The 19,740-nt window shown below is 38.2% G+C and overlaps 1 protein-coding gene and 1 long non-coding RNA gene across 2 annotated transcripts in view; one reads left to right on the top strand and one right to left on the bottom strand.

Moving 5' to 3' along the window:
- LOC103278755 (uncharacterized) overlaps positions 1–13,922 on the bottom strand; it is a 32,287-nt gene extending 18,365 nt beyond the window's left edge. Inside the window, exons 1-2 of the long non-coding RNA XR_010001848.1 lie at positions 13,828–13,922; positions 12,388–12,450 (exon numbers count right to left, since the gene is read on the bottom strand). This is a non-coding gene — a long non-coding RNA (uncharacterized LOC103278755). The remainder of the gene's footprint in view (positions 1–12,387; positions 12,451–13,827) is intronic.
- cntnap5 (contactin associated protein family member 5) overlaps positions 1–19,740 on the top strand; it is a 482,960-nt gene that overhangs the window by 324,517 nt on the left and 138,703 nt on the right. The window contains exon 13 of the mRNA XM_008110020.2: positions 12,535–12,735. Coding sequence (XP_008108227.2) covers positions 12,535–12,735 — 201 coding nt within the window. The remainder of the gene's footprint in view (positions 1–12,534; positions 12,736–19,740) is intronic.

Here is a 19,740-nt window from a genome sequence, read left to right as displayed (position 1 = left end):
ATATATATATATATATATATATATATACAGTAGAGTCTCACTTATCCAACACTCGCTTATCCAATGTTCTGGATTATCCAACGCATTTTTGTAGTCAATGTTTTCAATACATCGTGATATTTTGGTGCTAAAGTCGTAAATACAGTAATTACTACGTAGCATTACTGCATATTGAACTACTTTTTCTGTCAAATTTGTTGTATAACATGATGTTTTAGTGCTTAATTTGTAAAATCATAACTTAATTTGATGTTTAATAGGCTTCTCCTTAATCTCTCATTATCCAACATATTCACTTATCCAATGTTCTGCCGGCCCTTTTATGTTGGATAAGTGAGACTCTACTGTATGTATGTGTGTGTGTGTGTGTGTGTGTGTGTGTGTGTGTGTATATATATATATATATATATATATATATGATAGAAGATAGAAGATAGCAAAGCCTTTGATTGTGTAGAATAGATCATTAAAAAACTTTGGATTGCTCTTAAATAAATAGGTGTGATGCAACATTTAATTATCCTGTTGCATTAGAGCAAGAGACTGTCTGATTAGAATATGGAGAAATGGAATGGCTTTCAACTGAAAAGTGGGTCATGAAAGGGTCTATCTCTTTAGCTAGTATGCTGAATATATACATAAAGCAGAATTAGACTCAGAGAAGGAGGTGTGAAAATTAAAGGACTATAAACCATTTAAGGTATGTAGAGGGAATTTTAAAAGGAATACTACTAAAACATAGATTTAAAATACAACCTTTTCCCTTCCCAGAATGATACTATTATATATATTTTAACGTGCGTCCCTTTCCGTCTGAAATCTAGAAAGAAAAGTGGGGTGCCAATAAATAATAATAATAATAATAATAATAATAATAATAATAATAATAATAGGGTAATTTAAAATAAAAGGGGGGAGTTGTGGGAAATCCTTAGCAGGGTGATAGTTTGCTTTCCCAGCCCATTTCAAATTTTCTTTTCCCGCTGAAGTGGAAAGTCACACACCAACCTGGGTGGAGGTTTTAGAGGTTTAGTTTGGGGTTTTGCCAAGACAAAACCGGAGTGAAGTGATCTGGATCGTGGATTGGGATTGATCCCCCTTGCTTTCTCCTCTTTCCTCACTTAAAGCTTCTTCTCAGTGAAAGCAAAGACAGGAGGGGAAGGCTGCGAAGGGGAAGTGGTTTGCAAGGGAGATCCTGCAGAGGTGAAGCAGCAGCCAGCCACCAATGCCCTTTGCAAACCAGGTTCCCTCCACTTCTGCAACCAGGGAAGGGGGATTTATCTCCTGGATAGCAACGGGTTTAAGAGCCCCATAGAAACCAACTAGGACGGGAAGGGGGATTTCTCTCCTGTGGTTGAATTAAAACACTTTCTCATATATCTGAAGGTTATCCAAAGGTATTCCAAGGCATGGGCGTCAACGCTTCGAATTCGAAGGTTAAATTTGAAGCACCAAAACCACCTCGGAACCACATTTGGAACCCAAAATAGATACGATTTTATTACGATTAACGATGATTCGATTAATTTGTCCATGCCTATACAGTATAACACAATAATAGTAAAGTAGAATGTTAAAATAATATGAGGCAAAGACCACCACTAATGGATAAAATTGAGGGGGCGGTCAAGACAAAAGTGCAAGATATATAGTTGTAAGACCATTTAATACAATACCTGGATAAAGTGTTGAAGGGTTCTCTAGAGGAAATTTGGATTGAATAGGAGTTAAAGTTGAAAGTTGAAAGTGCAATGACCCAGGACTGTTTATGGACAATGTCTATATTTTGTGTGATATATGATGTCATTTTATGTGATGTGTTTAATAATGTTTAATGTTTTATTAGGGGAGGGTCAACTTTGATGTTTTATACTTTTTTTTTTTTTAATTGTGGGCATTGAATTGTTGCCAACACTGTGAACTGCTCAGAGTCCCCTTCAGGGTTGAGAAGGGCAGTATATAACTACCTCAAATAAATGAGAACGTGCTTACTGTTGAACATTAAGAAAATAGAAATAACAATCACAGATGTATTTATATAACTTCAAAGTAGCCAGTGAAGAAACTGAAGTACATTTCTTGGGGAAACTAGGACTTGGAAGAGCTGCTATGAAGGAATTAGACAAAATCCTGAAGTGCCAAGACATGTCATTAAATGTTAAAGTTAGGACTGTGCGCGGTGCATGTGCACTCTAGAATTAATACTGTTTGACACCACTTTTACTGCCATGGCTCAATGCTATGGATTCATGGGAGATGTCATTTTGTAAGGATCTTTTACTCTTCTCTGCCAAACAGTGCTGGTGTCTCACCAAACTACAACTCCCACGATTTTAGCAAATGTGAATGGCTGACTGTATAACAATGCAGTGCTATGATTTCCCCTAGTATGGTTCTATCATGTGGAATCTGAGTCTCTACAATTTAGTGAGAGTCATTCAGCCAGCATTTTGGTGTCTCTGGCCAGACTGCAGATCCCTCAATTCCACTGGATGTCGGTATGGCATTTAAAGTGGAATCATATAACTCTGTAATGTGAAAAAGAACATCATTCACAAGGTTTTTAAAATAAACTACCCAGTATTGAGTTCGCTTGTATGCCATTTGCTGAAATAACCCCTTTAAAGAGATTCTCCTTCTTTTTATTTTTTTTCCCCACAAGGACAATTAAAATGTGATGAACTTTTTCTTTAATAAAAAGCATAAGAGAGTAACACGCTTACTGTTATCGCAGTCTGGCCAATACTTGGCCAGTGCTGTGAAAACTTCAGCAGTATATTGTGATGAGAAATGAATTCTGGCAAATGACACAGAACAAACTGCCATTCAACTTCCTCCTTGCCTTCCACAATAGTCTGTGCATCATCAGCAGATGTCTTTAGCCAAAAGAGTTATTTCAGAAAATAATGACTGACAGCTTGGGATAATTTTGCATCACAGTGTTTTCAAACTTTTTAAATGACCCTTCAATATGTCCATTTTTCCCAAAGTTCCTGGGCTAAATGTGTAAGTCTGAGGATGGTTTGGCTAATATATAGTGACTAGCCTAAAGTGAGTAAGTGTTTTGAATCCAGATCTCTTCATTTTGAGTACACTATTATCTGTACCAAAGGTAAGAAATGTGTGGTCCTCTGGATGTTGTTGGATTGCAACTCCATTAAGATATACCCAGAATAGTAACTAAAGAAGGCTGATGAGAGTTGCAATTTAATATGTGTACCCATCCTGGCATTATCCTATTTCCTCACTAGCATATGCTAAATAGGAAAAAGGTATTAGGAAAACATAAATTGAGATCATTAGATTATGGGACTTTTCCATGCACATGCAAAAGTCTAACTGAAAGTTAGGTTGCAAATAATTGTTACTAATAGAGGTTTCATTGCATTCTTAGGCATGGGCCGGCTTTAAGGAGAAGACTTAGGAAACATTGCTAGGCACATTGAACAATGCAGGGTATCATTTCTCAGAGCAATTTTTCACTCTTGCGTTCCTATAGCATTTACCATGTGTTTGGCTTGTTGGAAATTTAATCAGTCTGAATAATCTTGTTTGGTGTCAAACATTCTAAATCACAGGGACATAATTTTGTTTTTGGGAAAAATTATTTCCCAGAGGGATATTTCAAACAAGACAAATACAAAATGAGAACTAGATGAGAACTTCTGGAGTTGAGGAAAGAGGACAAAATTCCTTTATTTTTGCCAGGTTTAATTTCTAGGTTGTCATTGCCAAGTCATGCTGTTCAAAACTATGATGGAACTCTGAAAAAACTTAAGTTCTTTCTTTGCATTTATTTGTGTGTGCTGTGATTCATTAATATGTGTATGTATGTTTATTGGTTTTGTTTTATATTTCCTACAAGTTTGAGAGGAGTCCTTGGTTGTGCAGCGGGTTAATCCACTAACTACTGAACTTGCTGACCGAAAGTTCAGCAGTTAGAATCTAGCGTGAGGAGTGAGCTCCCGCTGTTAGCCCCAGCTTCTGCCAACCTAGCAGTTTGAAAGCATCCAAATGTGTAATGGTTCTCCATACAGTCATGCTGGCCACAGGACCTTGGAGGTATCTACTGACAACGCCAGCTCTTTGGCTTAGAAATGGAGATGAGCACTAATCCCTAGAGTCAGGGGAAAACCTTTACCTTTACAAGTTTGAGAAAGCACGTTTTTGAGGTTTCACGTATATTTCTTTTTAGAGGCTCTGTGCAGAGGCATTACTGCTATGTACAAAGCCAATTCACTGCTTTCCTTCTAGTATCAACTGTCCAAACCTTAACAAGGATTGATGAACTCTCTTTACTGCATCTTTTCCACCCCACAGAGGCTCAAATACAGTGCAAACCCATCACTTCTCACCACAATCTTTCCAATGATCCTTGGTTGTAATCATGCAAATGTGGTAATGTCCAGACCCTATGGAAGGGAGCACTAAATCTATAGCAGTTTTGAAAAGAATAGAATGGGTCATCCTGTATTAACATGCATCAGTTCATTATTTAAATCCTCAGCCTTTTAATGCTTGTCTCTTATGTAGTAAGGTTAGGTTCATTTTTGTTCTTTAATTTCCGCCCTCAGGGTTCACCTTGACTGAGTTCTGCCATATTTGACTGAGTTCTGCCATATATCCGGTTTTGTCCAGATTGAAAATAAGTAATTTACGAATTGCTTTCTAGAGCCATGTTTGCATTTTGTGCTATAGCTATTTTATGTCATATCTTTAAAGGGAAATTGTTTTAATTGCTTAGTTTCAGGATTTAGAAGAGTCTCTTGCTCACCAAAGCAAAACAGATTTGAAAACTCTGGTTGGAATTGTAACCCTTTAAGTTAATTTTGGAAACTTGCACTTATTTTTGGTCTCTAGGGAAGTCAGTGGCAACACACTGGTACTGGCAACTTGATTGTCTTTAATCTTTGCTCCTAGAGTTTGTCTGTGTGCAGTCTTGGGCTATGTAAGTTTACTCATGAGGTTGGTTCTCGTGTTCCTAAAAGACAGCATTTGATCAGACACCATATGTGCCTGGAATGCAGAACACAGCTAGTTCCTTGAAAACAGCAGTACTTTTCATCCATGCTGTGAATTCAGCAAAAGGGAAGGGAAGCCCTATCAGCCAGAAGCAGGAAAAAAGAAAGTAGGACAGTCAAGGTAGAAATGAAAACTGCTATGTCCCTCTTTTCACTAAGCAACAGATCAGAGAAGAAATAAACTTAGATATGTACGATTTACACAAAATGCATATTTTATAGAACCATCCCTCAGGGCTCTCTGCACACCACAACCTTTGAATAAACTGGGTCATTAAACAGCTGTTAAGACATAATGCTGCAGTGTCCTCATGAAACAGAAGCATTGTGATCTATGCATTACAAGACGATTTAACAAGCACTTCGGATATTTGGGTTTCTCTGGCTTTATTTAACTTTTCCAGGTTAGTGGCTAGGCAAAGAGCATTAGTTGTCCTTCACATGCTTTACCTGAGCATGGTCTGAAACTTATCCAAGAGTGTAATGAAATAATAAAGCTGAGTGCGTTCAAAGAGGTGGGAGAGGAAAAACCTTGTGTGGAGAGCTGTTTCCTTATTCTCTCTGCATTCTGGCAAATCCAGGGAGACCTCATTAATTAGAGTCAATGGAGAGAGAAAAAATAGGACATAAATGTGATAATGTTCATCCATGTTTATTGAAATAAGGAAAGAAAGCAAGGCTATTTTGCATATCTTGCAAATCACAGCCTATTTGGCCATGCCCTTTGAGCAATTATTTCTAAAGCAAAACTATAACATAAGAAGGCACACAATTTGACTGGACCAGCAATCTCAGAAGAGCCAATTAATTCCTTCAGAAATAAAGAATTGACCTTTACTAAGGTTTGGAACTGTATCTCCAAATAGATAGAGATGGTTATAGTCTCTTGAGATGGCAGAAAAGCATTCTTTCTCCAATCAAAATGTATGAGGAGGAGGAAGGGGAGCAATAATGGTGTTGTACTTATCCGTGAAGAAAAACAAGATCACAAGAGGCAAATACCCCTGTTAAGGAAAAACAAATAGGCCCCAAAGCTATGCATACTTTTAAATCTCTCATGCTAGGAAGCATAAAAAACACAGGGTGAAAGAACAGACAGCAAACAAATTCAGAACTGTGTGCTGTCGCTCTGAGGACAAACTAAGACAGAAGCCTAAAACATATTTTTTCACTTTCCCTAATTTTTCAGCAGCATCTATATTAATGAAAACTATGGATTTTTACCAGAGTGTCAGGAATGGCATAATTCCATAGCAGCAAAGAGATAGAGCAGTACATGGTCCTTTTAAAAAAAAATCAACTATCTTGAAACCCTGATTTTTAAAAATAAACACAGCAACACATATTTGACTTGCAAAGAAAAAGTGACATATCAGAAACACGAAGAGGAGAGAATTTTTTTTTCCAGAAGATGGGGAGCAAGATTTCCAGGAACAACATAGCTCTTTGCTCATTTTCATGCCTCTTAGGTCCTTTCCACACAGCTGAATAAAATCCCACCTTTTCTGCTTTGACTGGCATATATGACAGTGTGGACTCAGATAACCCAGTTCAAAGCAGATATTGTGGGATTTTCTGCGTTAATATTCTGGATTATATGGCTGTGTGGAAGGCCTCTTACAAATAGAATATACTATGAAAAATTACAAACTTTATGTAAATCTGTTTGACCTTCATGATATATATAGGTCACAGAATCTAGATTTATTTTTTCAGTGCAAAATTTAGTGAGATTTTGATTTGACCTCACACCAGAGGTGTGCACAGTACTCATTTCTCCTGTTTCAATCATTCTTTCTTTCCTTTCATTTCGGGTGGGAGTACAAAACAGGAACACCCCTCTTCGGAACTAAAATTAGCTCGAAATGAAAGAAAGCAGGAGCGGGTATCGTTTCCTTGCCTGCTTTTCATAAGCACAGTTTAATCTTTTTTATTAAACCCCCAGCAAAAAAAAGAAACCCTCATTTACTCTCACTCTTCCATATCTAGAAGAAACCTCCTTAAAATGCCTTGGAGAGTGCATGGCTCCTCATCCCTCCTCCTTGGCTCTTGGAGGTGCCCTGGTGCCACCTTGGGTTGTTCCTTGCTGCTGTTGCTGCTGCCGCCACCTCCTCCGTCTCATGAAAGGAAGGCACCTCCAGCCCCCTCCTCTTTCTCCTTTCCACCTCTTACTGTAGAGTAAGACAGGCAGCAGCAGCAATGACCCAAGGTGGCAGCTCCAGGAGCTGAGGAGGAGGAAGGAGAAGAGGGTAAGAGCTGCGAAGGAGGAAGAGGAGGGGGATGGAGGTGCCTTCCTTGCATGAGAGATGGAGGAGGAGAGGAAGGCAACAGCAGCAGCAAGCAAGGACCCAAGGCAGCAGCTCCAAGACAAACCATGTAATTGCCAAAATGATGGGAAGGGGAGGGGATTTCTCCCACCCCATTGCCACCAGAAGAAGTGAAATAGTGGGGCTGAGTGGGCACTGGGGCTGTGTGTGATGTCTGTGGAGTATCTCTGACAGATATTTGGCAGGAAGGAATGGTGCCGTGCCCTGCCCTATCCTGCCTGCCTGCTGCTGCTGCTCCTGGAGAAGTCAGAGGGTGGGGCCAGCGGGGAGAAAGAGAGAATGTTTCTAAGGAAATTTTATTTATAGAAAAAAAATCCCTAAAATTTGGGTGATTACCCAAATGTTATAAAACTTGGTGGGCTAAGAGTGGTAAATGTGCCCACCATTTGTGGCGATGTTTACCCCTCTAGCCCTAAAACTGAGTGAAAGGGGAACCAGGGGAAGCCCACCCATAGTGGCCAATGGGTCAAAGTTTTTTGTATTTTTGGATGCAGAACGAAAATGCCCATTCGAAAAGGCACCCCTTTTCAGAAGGCACTCAAAAACAGAAATGGGAGCTTTACAAATGAAATAAACAGAAACAGATAGTGATTCTATGCAAATGCACAAGCCTAGCTCACACAAACCCTGGTGTTGGCCTCCTTAAACTTCAATAGTATACAGACTTGTTTGGGATTATCCATGTTGAACTCAATGCGTTTTACTTCTAGGTGAAGTTTACTTCTGTTTAGAAATGTGATCTTAGAAAATATTTCAAGTCCAGCATTGGGCCATTTTATGTGTGTGTGATGTCATTGTGATGTCATGTACAGTCAACTTACAGTTGAGCCTCCTTCTTGGATGGAAAGTACATTGCAAATGTTTTCCACTAAATTAAGGTACCCCCTCGTTTCTTTCTTTTTTATGATTTTATTTATGTTTTCCAATAAAATGTTTAAAACAGAAAAGGGGGAAGAGGAAGAAAGGTACCCCCTCATTTCTTATGATATTTATACAAATATTTTCTTTTCAGTTTTTGGAAAACCAGTTGATTCTAAAAGCACTTTAGCTATTTCCCCAACTTTTTATTTCTTTTGAGGATTTGATAGGAGATTTGTCTTTTATATTAAGTGAGCATATAAAGCCTGGGTTACAGCACACTTCAAATGAATTTTCCTACATACACAGCAGAAAAACCATTGAAAATATTATCTCTGTTGAGAGTAAGAGAATTATCATTTATACCCACCAGTAGATCCATTTGACCCTAAGGAAACATGTTACCCCTGTGATTTTACAGTGGGTGGCTGGTTTTGTTTGGCTTTTAAAAACTTTTTTTATATTTCGCATTAGTGATATGCAGAGTGACAAATATCTCTGTCTTAAAGAGGATAGCTCAGCAAAAGTCTTTCAAATAGCCCACAAGTAAACCCCAATTCCCACAGGTAACATGGGGAATGTTGTCAGGGGCACTTTAGTAGCTCGGCAAATGCTTTTTAAAACTTAGTATACATTCGTTTTGTCTCCCTCATTCCCTCTTGAATTGCCACAGAAATCAATTATTAAAACAGCATTGGCAGTTACCATGCCTGCTTTTTATTCTATACCTGTAATGTACAACTTGTACTAATATTTGCAATTACCAGAAGATCTAATTGAATTTGAGAAGGAAAAGACTTTACACACTAGAATTTAGCTCTTCTAAGGGCTGGAGGAGAACCTAATGTGGCTGAAGTAGTAATTGCAGAAAATAATAACTTGTAAGTATTAATGGGAGACAAGATAGAAGAGGCCTATCACAGATGAAAATGTATTCCATATTTTTAGGGCCAAAGATGATGCTAAAGGAATGTGACTAGAAGGGAAACACCTTCATTTCATTTGAGTGTCCGATTCCCAATGAAGGTTGATGGTTCTGATGTCAGTGGAGCATTGAATATGCTATATGTTTTAGTCTGAGCTTTAACACAACTAAATAGTAAATATACTTTGGATAAAGTTCAGCACTTTGCATATCTCACTTAGGCCACATCTACACAGGCTTTATAACCCACACTGAAGTGGATTATAGGTGGGGGTGGGGTGGGTGTTAAATGATGCATACTCATAATCCCGGCAAAACCACCTTAAACAGGGGAAACGAAAGGAAACCGAAAGCAAGCATGATGACTGTGCGGTTTTCATTTTTATGTCACCTCTCGTTTCCTACAAAAATGTCCTCATTTGTTTTGTGTAGATGAACGGTCGAAATGAAACGCTAGCATAAAGGAAGTGAAGGAAATTTTTTTCACAAACATCTCTAATAATTAGCCCAATGAGTTTCCATGGCTAAGTGCATATATGCATGAATAAAGTAGTGTGTGTGTGTGCATACATGCACATATGTGAACGTGTGTGAGAGATGGAGGAGAAAGAGAGAGTTGTATGTGGGATTGAATAACTTCCTGAAATTATCTTGTTTTATCTGGATTTTGAGCTGTTCATCATTTCAATCAATCTGAAGTTTGCAAAAATAAATTAATGTGTGATTCTGAGAGGGTTGTGTGGGTGTGTGAGCATGTGCACACATGTGAATGTGTGTGAGAAATGGGAGGGAGGGAGGGAGATTTTGAGAGGGGGGGATGTATGTGAGCAATTGTATAACTTTCTAAAATTATCCTGTTTTATCTGGACTATGAGCTGTTCATCAAGTCAATCAATCTGAAGTTTGCACCTTGCTTTTTTTTTCTTGGAGAGTGTTGTTCTGAATTAGTTTTGTGTTTTCTGCTTTAAATTCACTGATTCAAAAGATGATATGTTTCAGTTATGTCTGTTTAGTTTTTCCTTTATGTTTCTAAACCAAACGGAGCCTGGTTAGTATTTGGTTGATCTCCAAGTTGTCCTAGTCTAACACTTGCTGACACACAGCATCTATATGGTACATATACCATATAGAACGACAAATACTTATAGCTCAAGGCCCTTTTACACATGTTGTAAAACCCAGAAGTAACCAGGTTAAAAAGGGGGGAGTGTGGCTAAACGAAATTTAGCCAAAGTGTTGGAGGGATCGGATTAAAAGGTAAAAAGCACATGTTAAAAAGGTGAACTTAAAACCTGATTCAGTCTGAAAAAGTGTACCTTTGCATGACTATATATCCCTGCAATCATGCAAAACATGTGCTTTTCTTCCTTCTCCCCTGTGTAGACTGCTCCAGTGCACCTGCACTTTTTAAAAGCCTGAAACAGCTGATCGGACTGCCAAAAGGACACACAGGTAGTTCAAGGGAAGCACAAATGGAGAGCAATTAGTACTCTCTGAAACTCTTTATTTTACACTTTATAATCTTAAACAGAGGTTGAATTAAGAACTGGGAAAAAGAGAGATCCGAGGGAAGTTTTTTTTAATCCCTCCGTTATGTGCTGGGCCTCATATGCAAATCTGCTCGTATTTATATTAAGATATTTGCATGTGCGCATATATGGTCCAGCACATAATGAAGGCCATTTAAAAAAATTCAGTTGGATGTCCCCCCATCTGCCCTCTATCTTGATCCACTCCAAAAGAAGATGTGAGGACAGCGAGGGACCATATCCCCGGGTTTGTGTGTGGCCCTGCTGTCAGGTCCCAGGATTTTTTCACTCAGTTATAAAACACAGATTTTTGCACTTTCTGGAAGCACCCTCAGTTTTGTACTTTGAATGCAGAAACTTGCCTGTGTTTTGCCTAGGTATCCAGTATTTTTCTTTCAGAGGATTTACAATCCTTGATATTATGAATCTTTTCATGAATCTCAATTTTAAGGATGTTGAAGACTTGGTAATTCTAGCTTATTGTTCTGAATTCCAAACCAATTGTAGTGGAAATCCTAATGATGAAAGATAAATATAAAAAACAATCTTTTTGCATTGACTTTGATTGCTTTAAGATAAAATATGACAAATTATTGGAGAATAAAAATGTCAGTAGACACATGATATCTCCAGGACCAGGAGTATAACACCTCTGAATACCAAATTTTGACAAACAGCAGTTTGAAAGTTTCATTGTCTTCATATACTACTTGGGATTCCCCTCCCGCCCAGCAGACTGGCAACTGTAGAAATAGGATGACTGAACTACATGATTTTTAGTCTGATTCAGTAAGGATTTTCTTATGCTTCTACTCCCTAGAAAGAAATTAATAGATTTTCTGTAATGTCTTTTTTCACTCCCCTCCATCCTTCAGGGTGGATACTCATTGTTCTTACTCTTGGATTTGCTATGCCATCAATACAACTGCTGACAGCATAGGAGGATGTGCTTAAATGTATTCTGTTTCTTCATCAGTCCTCAGTAGCCAATGTAATTGCTGACTAACGTTTTGTTATTTTCTTTCACATACTTAAGATATAACCACTTTTCCCACTGACTAGAAATGTACAATATCATACTTCCTCTTTGCTATATTTGAGAGCACTTACCGTTATATCTCAGTGCCCCATCCTGCCTCACCTTCACCAGACAGTAACTAAAAGGAAAGATCTGTTCTGTTTTATCCCCTAAATGATAGAACAGAGTAGCTTTTTACAGTTCACTAAAACTCAAATACAATTTTGCCTTTCCATTAGGCAGGAGTCTTGAGGTCAGCACTTAATAGCAGAGGTAGGCAAAGAATCCCCTTGTATCTGGGAGTTTTCATCTAGAGAAGCATGAGGACAACAACCTTCATTCTGATGCAGTCATGTCAGTGATTTAGTTGGACAAACTACTGTGGACTTTGTTGACCCACTTCGACTCAGAAAGTGTGATGTTGTAGAAGTAGGAATGACTTGTGAGACCAAGAAGCTCTGCAAGTAATTCCAGCAAACCACATTCTCAGAAGAATTGTTTTCCTACCTGATTCATCTCAGCTGTAATTGTGAACATTGCAATGATGGCTAAGAGGAATCAGGTAGAAAAACAATCCTGAAACAAAGCCAGCATCAAAACAATCAGGCAGATAAACTTTTTCACTTCTGTTTGCAGATAAGTTGGCTTTTTCCTTGGCTCTAATACAGTTCACACCTTGTTTTTCAAGCAGCCATTCTGGAATACTCACATTTTAAAATGATCACTATCAAGGGCATCCGTTTCAGTGTTCTCTGTCCTGATGTTCTTGTGTCTAATGGAGAAATGCATTAGGCTTCGGTTGCTTTTGACTTTTTCCAGCCTGCTTATCTCTTTTCCTTTTCATTTAACTTTACAGAAGATAAGAGCTGGACTATAGTCCAGCACAACAACACTGAGCTGACTCGAGTCCGTGGGGCTGATCCTGGGAAGCCATATGCCATGAGCTTTAACTACAACAGCAGCATGGAGCAGCTGGAGGCAGTGATAAATAGTGCCGAATACTGTGAACAGGAGGCAGCTTACCACTGCAAAAAGTCACGTCTGCTCAACACCCCAAGTAAGTGCCATGAAGTGAAATCTTTCCTCCTTAGCTGTTATTGATTATGTAGCAGACACAGGCCCACCCTGCAACTCTAGCAAAAAAAGAGTGCAAAGTCAGGAACCTCCTTGCTTGTGGTCTTGCTCACTCTCCCTCCGTCCACTATGTCCATCTTTCTCTCTCTCTTAGTTAGTTAATCTTCCCTTCTGCCAATATATTGAGGCATTTATTCCCAAGTGCCTTCACTAAACGACTGTTAAAACTCCAGTAGGCTAATTACTGGTCCAACTAAATCTCTCTTCTTGGTATGACTCTTGGCATACCTGCCAACAGACAGAAACTAGGGAACATAGTGAAACACATTCAGTATGTATTCAATATGTCAAGATTATGAACAAGGAAGAATACACAAGCTAGGAGAGACTACAACGCTTTACTTTTGCCCAAGTCTACAGGGAAGGACAAGATTCTCTGCCTTCTCTCTCTCCCAGTCCTGAACTCAGTGCATGTTGCTTTTGCATTTTAAACTCCATTTGCAGCAACTGAAGTACTCTGGGCCAGTGGGGAAAAGACAAAAATTGGGATAATTTAAAAATACTGTAGCTGAAAAAGTAGAACAGCACAGTATTGTTTCTGCCAAATTGGGACAGTGGGAAGGTAAGGCTTCTGCATAGTATGACAAACAAAGCTTCAGAAACACCTTTTCCCTCTTACTGATTTGATTGAAGATAGGTTGCCAGAGTGCTGCCATAGACCCCATGGTTATTTTATTGACATAAAAATACATTTTTGTTGAAACACTCACTCAAAAAATTATAGTTATTGTGGTGCTGACCCCTCTCAGATGGTGGTTGCCTACTAGTGTTGCATTACCCTGTTGATGCCACTGCTAGAAGAACAACTTAACAACTTTTTGGCAGACATTTTTTAAAATTAAAAATAATGTTACTTTGGAACAGCCGCAATAGTTAACCTCAAAAGCAATTAAAAATGAACAGAGATAAAGTTTAGCTTATATTAGACTGTTTCCACAATCAAGCAATAGATTTGTAGCTTCTATGTAAGCCATTTTGCCTTCTATCTTGGCTTCCTTTTGCAACAGTCTTTTACCTTCACTTCTGGCTCTCTCAGATCCACACTTCTGCTTTATGTTGATCTGCTTCCTGTCTTAAGCCCTTCTTTTAACTCCCAACTACCTTTTCTAGCTTTACTTATATACTGTACTTTAACTCCCCCTTCTAGCCTCTTAGCCATTCAGAAGCAGGTTAAGTTTCTTCTTAATTGCCAGATACAGAATTGAACCTTTACCCCCCCCCCCCCGAACTAATTTTCTTCCTTAATCATTAAGTTCCTAGGCTCAACTTTCTTGACCTGCCTGTGAGCTTATTTCCTGTCTTTAATGCAAATTATTGGACTAAATTGTTCACCCTCCTTTAGGAGTCTCTATAATAAAAAGGCAACTATTTAAAAACCTGAAGTTCTGAAGCAAAATTCCTGAGAGTTTCATTCTTTCACACACAGTAGATCTAACATTGTGAAGTACAGCCAATTAATTGTGGCTGCTGCCCTGTCATTGCCATTATAACTGCCACCAAAATGAGGAAAATGAATATAAATAGGGAAAATGAATATACATTGATATTTGTGCTGCATTCAGCATATACATTGATATTTGTGCAGCATTTAGTAATTACACCACCCCCTCAAAAAAATCTCTCCCCTTTTCCCATCTTGCCCAACTTTACATTGTCACTCAGTTTCTTCTGGGTCCTGAATGTTCTAGTTAAGCTCAGTTTGCTGTTGCATTTTGGAAATGTAAACTCTAACCAAACAAATGGAGACTGACATGAAGAAATGGGATTACCATATTTCCTTGAGCTTAACGCTCACATTTCTTGACTAAATTTTATTACTAAAATTCAGGTGTGCCTTACATTCAATGGTGCATTAGAATCACACACTTAAAACTGTCTGCACTTTGGGCAAGTGATCCCAGCTGAAAACTGAGGAAGGAGAGGCAGTGGTAGCCATGAAAAACTGGTAGGAAGCTTGTAGTGGCCACAAAAAGGTTGGTGGGAAGATCAGGTCGAGGGGTTTGGCTTCCCATCAGCCTTTTTGTTGCCAATGCTGGCTTCCCTCCAGTCTTAACATGGTCACCACCTCCTTGCATTACATTTGATAGCAAATCCATTTTTGGTAATGCACATTTTCAACATTGAGGTGTGCATTACATTCAATGGTGCATTATACTTGAGTAAATATGGTAATTAACCAGCTCCTGATGTCACAATAACCCCTACTTCAGCATTGGGAAAAACACTGAGCCTTACAACTGTGTCTGGTGATGTGGGTCACTGCATTTTGAGAGCTGCTTTTCAGCTGAAAGATGATAGGTTTCCAAAACCACCTGTTTCCTCTTAGCTTTCTGTCCTGTCTGTGCTGGTGAACCTGCTCAGGAGATTAAGGTGAACATACTCCTAGATTGAAAAATGTTTGAGAAGATTAATACTAATTTCCTGGGAATCATACTCAGTTTCATATATTTTGTTGATACCAATGTTTGTTTTGCTAAGGAATGAATGGCTTTGAGAGGAGAGAGGGAAAATTGATGGTTTTTCTGCCAAAAATGAGTCTCAATGTGAAATATAACACAATTCAAATAGGGCAAGAAATAGGTTCCTTATTCCTTATTCTTAATGAAAGACAAACATATGATATTATTTAATATTGGACTAGTATAGCTGCAAGGTGTTCTTGCTGGAATGTAAAGTTAATTTTTTTATATGGAGCATGAGAAGAAATTATCTACTGATTCATTACTTCACTGTTTCTAGATCTTGCCCACCAACCATTAGTTACAAGTGAGTCTAGATTTAATTTGAGTTTTGGTTATGGTGAATAAAGGTGGAAATACATTGGCTAAGCAGCATATTGAATCTATTTCTATCTCCCGCATATAAACCCAGCTCTCTGTTTCCCATACTAAGTTAATTTTGGAATAATAAGGTTAGTGCCAATGGATCACAGGATGTTGATTTCTGGACATCCTGACAAAAACTAAGTGGATATGTCACAGAAAGGATATGTCTCAGGCATCCTAGTGTAATAATTATTGCCAAGCATTGTAATAGTATTACTTGCAGTAGCTTTGTAGCTAGTGATAGTTTGGGGCTATATGGTACTAGGTACATCTATTTCAGATTTTAGCCTAAACCCTCAATGACTCTCCAAGAAAATAGATATATAAGGAAAACAGAGAACATAATTTTACCCTCCAAGAAAGGTAAAATTATGTTCTGTTTTCCATATTTATCTATAAAGCAACTTCATTTATCAATTCTTAGAAACTAATTTTTTAAAGAAACGTTCAGCTGTGTTGTTGTTGTTGTTCTGCTTTTATGTATCTCTTTACAGATACTTATGTTTTCTTTGAAATATAGGAATACAAACTGGACATAGTATTCCATAGGTATTTTAATAAACATCAAATAAACTAGTAGTATCACACTGTGTGTCTTGTATCCAGGCTTCCCACAGAAACACCAGGAAGGAATATTGCAATCAGTATTTTTCTGATAACTCTTAAGTATATTAGAGGAAGCTTTTCATTACAATCTCTATAGTGGAAGTAAAGAATAATGATGGGAGCACGAAATTGGTTTCATGTTTCATAGAACTTTGCAAATGGTTAATGAATATAATATTCTACAGCCCCCAAACCTCTATCTGAATGCTGATTAAGTCAGCCTCTAAAGGCAAATACACACAGAATCTGCACATTGTGTTTCTGGACTTTTTCATCATTTCCATTCTAATGAAGACAGTTTATATGCATACAAAATGAATGCATGCAATTATTTTCAGATAGTTTCAGCTGAATATGTGGAATTTAGGAGCTGGGACAATGGTCACTGTCCTAGTTCTATCCACTAGGTGTTTAGGACCTCATCACACTAGAGTCTGGATCCACTTTAAATCCAGTTTCTGACTCCTGTAGAATTCTGGGGTTTGTAATTTAGGGATAGCCCTTTAAACTGCCCAGCCAATCAAGTTCTGGGCCTCAATAAACTACAAACCCCAAAATTCTGCAGGAGGCAACAACCAGTTTGAAAGTGGATCCAGACCCTAGTGCAATGGTTCTCAATCTGGGGTCCCTGGATGTTTTTGGCTTTCAACTCCAAGATATCCTAACAGTTGGTAAACTGTGTGGGATTTCTGGGAGTTGTAGGTTGAGAACCACTGCTCTTGTGTGATGGGGCTTCTGAAAGTGTCTTCTGAGCATCTAGAATAGGCTAATATATCTTATTGTTGTTGTTTGTTGTTGTATGCCTTCAACTCTGATTTAAAATATATTTAACATATTGTTCAAACTGCCTGTTGACTACAGTAAGGTAATGCCATTTATTTACAACTTAAGCCAAACAAGACATGGTATATTATTGCTAAGATTTACCTTCCTCTGAGGTTGAATGTGACTTTTCCAAGGCTAACCAATGAGTTTCCATGGGTGAGGGGATTCAAAGCCTGGTGTTCCAGTGTTTTAGTCCAATACTCAAACTATGCTGACATTTTTTAGCTTACATTTATTTGATGATTTGGAGAAATGGCTGCACATTATTGGAGTAGAAGTAGCACATTCGTGATGTAATCAAATTTACTCCCCCATTTTATATTTCTTTTCCTCAATTCTTTGTTTTAATTATAGTTGACATTTTTTATCCTGAACTTTTATTGTTTAGCCCAAGGCTGTAGAGTTTAGTGAAAGAACTTACACATAAATAAATTGTGTGAACTTTGAAACTTGCAAGGTCTCTGAGACAGCTTGTCCTCAGTTGTACGTAAGAGGCCTTGAAATGAAAGTGAACCCCCTAAAGCAATATACATCCATGTTCAGAATGCATCATTACATTCATTGGTTAAGGAAGAAGAACATTCCTATCTCTTGTTCCTACTTCTATGGAATACTAAAACAGCCTAAGTTGTACATTATCTTTTGTGTTGTTCAGGTCATAGTCTGACATGTAAGATGTGTTTTTGCTTAAAAGGTATTTCAGCTTCAAAATATAAATTAGCCTTTTAAAATAATCTGTCCTCCCAGTGTGATTATATGCTTCTGTATCGAGGGAGACAAAGCATGGCCATAGGGGTGCATAAAACTCTCTAAGGATGTATTTATGACTTATGTCCTCTCCAATTTAATCTTCTTTTTTATTTTGCACTCAATAAAGGGAATACTTCCAAAAGCAGCAATTCACTTTTAAGCAAGGTCCTCATATATCATTAAAGAGTTTTAAAAGGATACTCCCAAATAAGAAGTGGACTTTCAACAACTTCCCAATTTGTGTATATAACACTTTTCACTCTGGAGCATTTTTGCCATTGTGTGAAGTACCTGGAAGGTGCTAGAAACTGCAATTGCCTACCTTGTTCTGTGCTCTAACCTACTGCAGACCTCTTTGGCTTGTTTCCTGTTGTCCCTCGAAAATGGGAGAGCAGCCTTGGGGCTAACCATAAACATGAATCGAGTCTTTCAGTTGACTATTGTGGCTCAAATATTTCCTCATGTGTGTGGCAACTTAATCCCAAAAAACTGTAGAAGTTTTGAGAAGTCAAGGGTATGGGATGAATTATCTTTATTAGACTGTGGTCTTTATTATACTCTGGTTTTTTTTCTGTTCTTTTATTTTTTAGAAATATTTATTTTCAAAGGTATGCTGCAGCTCAGTAGTCTCAACAGCGGTATGGGGGTTTGGCAACAGATGGTCTCCCTACTATGAATAGCTACATCTGTTGAATTTGGTTGATAGATATGAATTTTGTTTAGCTTTTTATTTTAATAAGAGTTTTCAAAAAAAGTGTACATCACTTCATATATTTGAGATAACTTTAGGAAGCTTTTAATAAAAATGTAAATCTATGTTTGAGAAAGTGAAAATGAAACTTGCCTATCCCTAGTGAAACTATCCTTCCTCTTGCTCCCACTGCCCTGATTTTACTCCCTTGCCAGAGTCCTTGGGATTTATGTGGGCACTCAATATGTACATACTCTAATACAGAGGAGAGAACATTTCTGGACTTACTGTGAAAATACAAAACAATGAATAATACTGGAATATTGAAATGAATGTCTTCTACAGAAGCATTCCATAGAACTGTGATGGAGGACTCAGAAAATGTCTAGAGAGAACATTTCTCTGAAATTTCTTGGTCTTCCAGTGTGATTTTATGGTCCACCTCCAGTGGAAATATATAGCATAGTTTCACACTGGAAGACCTGGAAAATGCCTAGAGAGAACATTTTCCCCCCCATGTGGTTCAATAAAACTATTGACACCAGTCCTGTTGATAAAGGGTTGTATTGCATATATAACAGTTCATGAGCCGCAGTGATGCAATGGGTTAAACCCTTGCGCCGAATGAACTGCTGATCTGAAGGCTGGGTTGCTGACCTGAAGGTTGCCGGTTTGAATCTGCGAAATGGGGTAAGCTCCCGGTTGTCAGCTATAGCTTGCAGAGACATGAGAGAAGCCTCCCAGATAATACCTCCCGGTGTCCCCTGGGCAAGGTCTCTGTAGACAGCCAATTCTCTCACACCTGAAGCAACTTGCAACATGTTCTCAAGTCACTTCTGACGTGAGAAAGAACCTTCATTATAAAGTAGACCTAATATTATGATTTATTTCTAATTTAGGGTGCATGTTTTGTTGCATTTTTTAAATTATAATTTTTTTTCTTTCCAAATCTGAATACTGAATACTATTGTGATAGTGAAGTGTAATCTTGGCAATGATAGCAAAGTATGGAAATTGTGGCATCTCAAGCAGAAAACAAGAAGCATTAAAATATAAGTACGGATTGGGGAAAAGGGCAATAATGTTTGAAGAATGCTAAGATTACAGTTAATCCATCAGCTACATTAACTATTTTCGAGTACTTTCAAGTTTATTCTGGCTTCTGGTAACCCTAAGATGAAGCTATCTTGGAGTTTTCTTGGCAAGATTTGTTCAGAGTGCGTTTCCAGTT

This window comes from Anolis carolinensis, chromosome 1 (assembly GCF_035594765.1).
Source record: "Anolis carolinensis isolate JA03-04 chromosome 1, rAnoCar3.1.pri, whole genome shotgun sequence".
Classification (NCBI taxonomy): domain Eukaryota; kingdom Metazoa; phylum Chordata; class Lepidosauria; order Squamata; family Dactyloidae; genus Anolis; species Anolis carolinensis.
The sequence above is the reverse complement of the archived record's forward strand: the minus strand, read 5'-3'. Positions and strand labels throughout refer to the sequence as shown.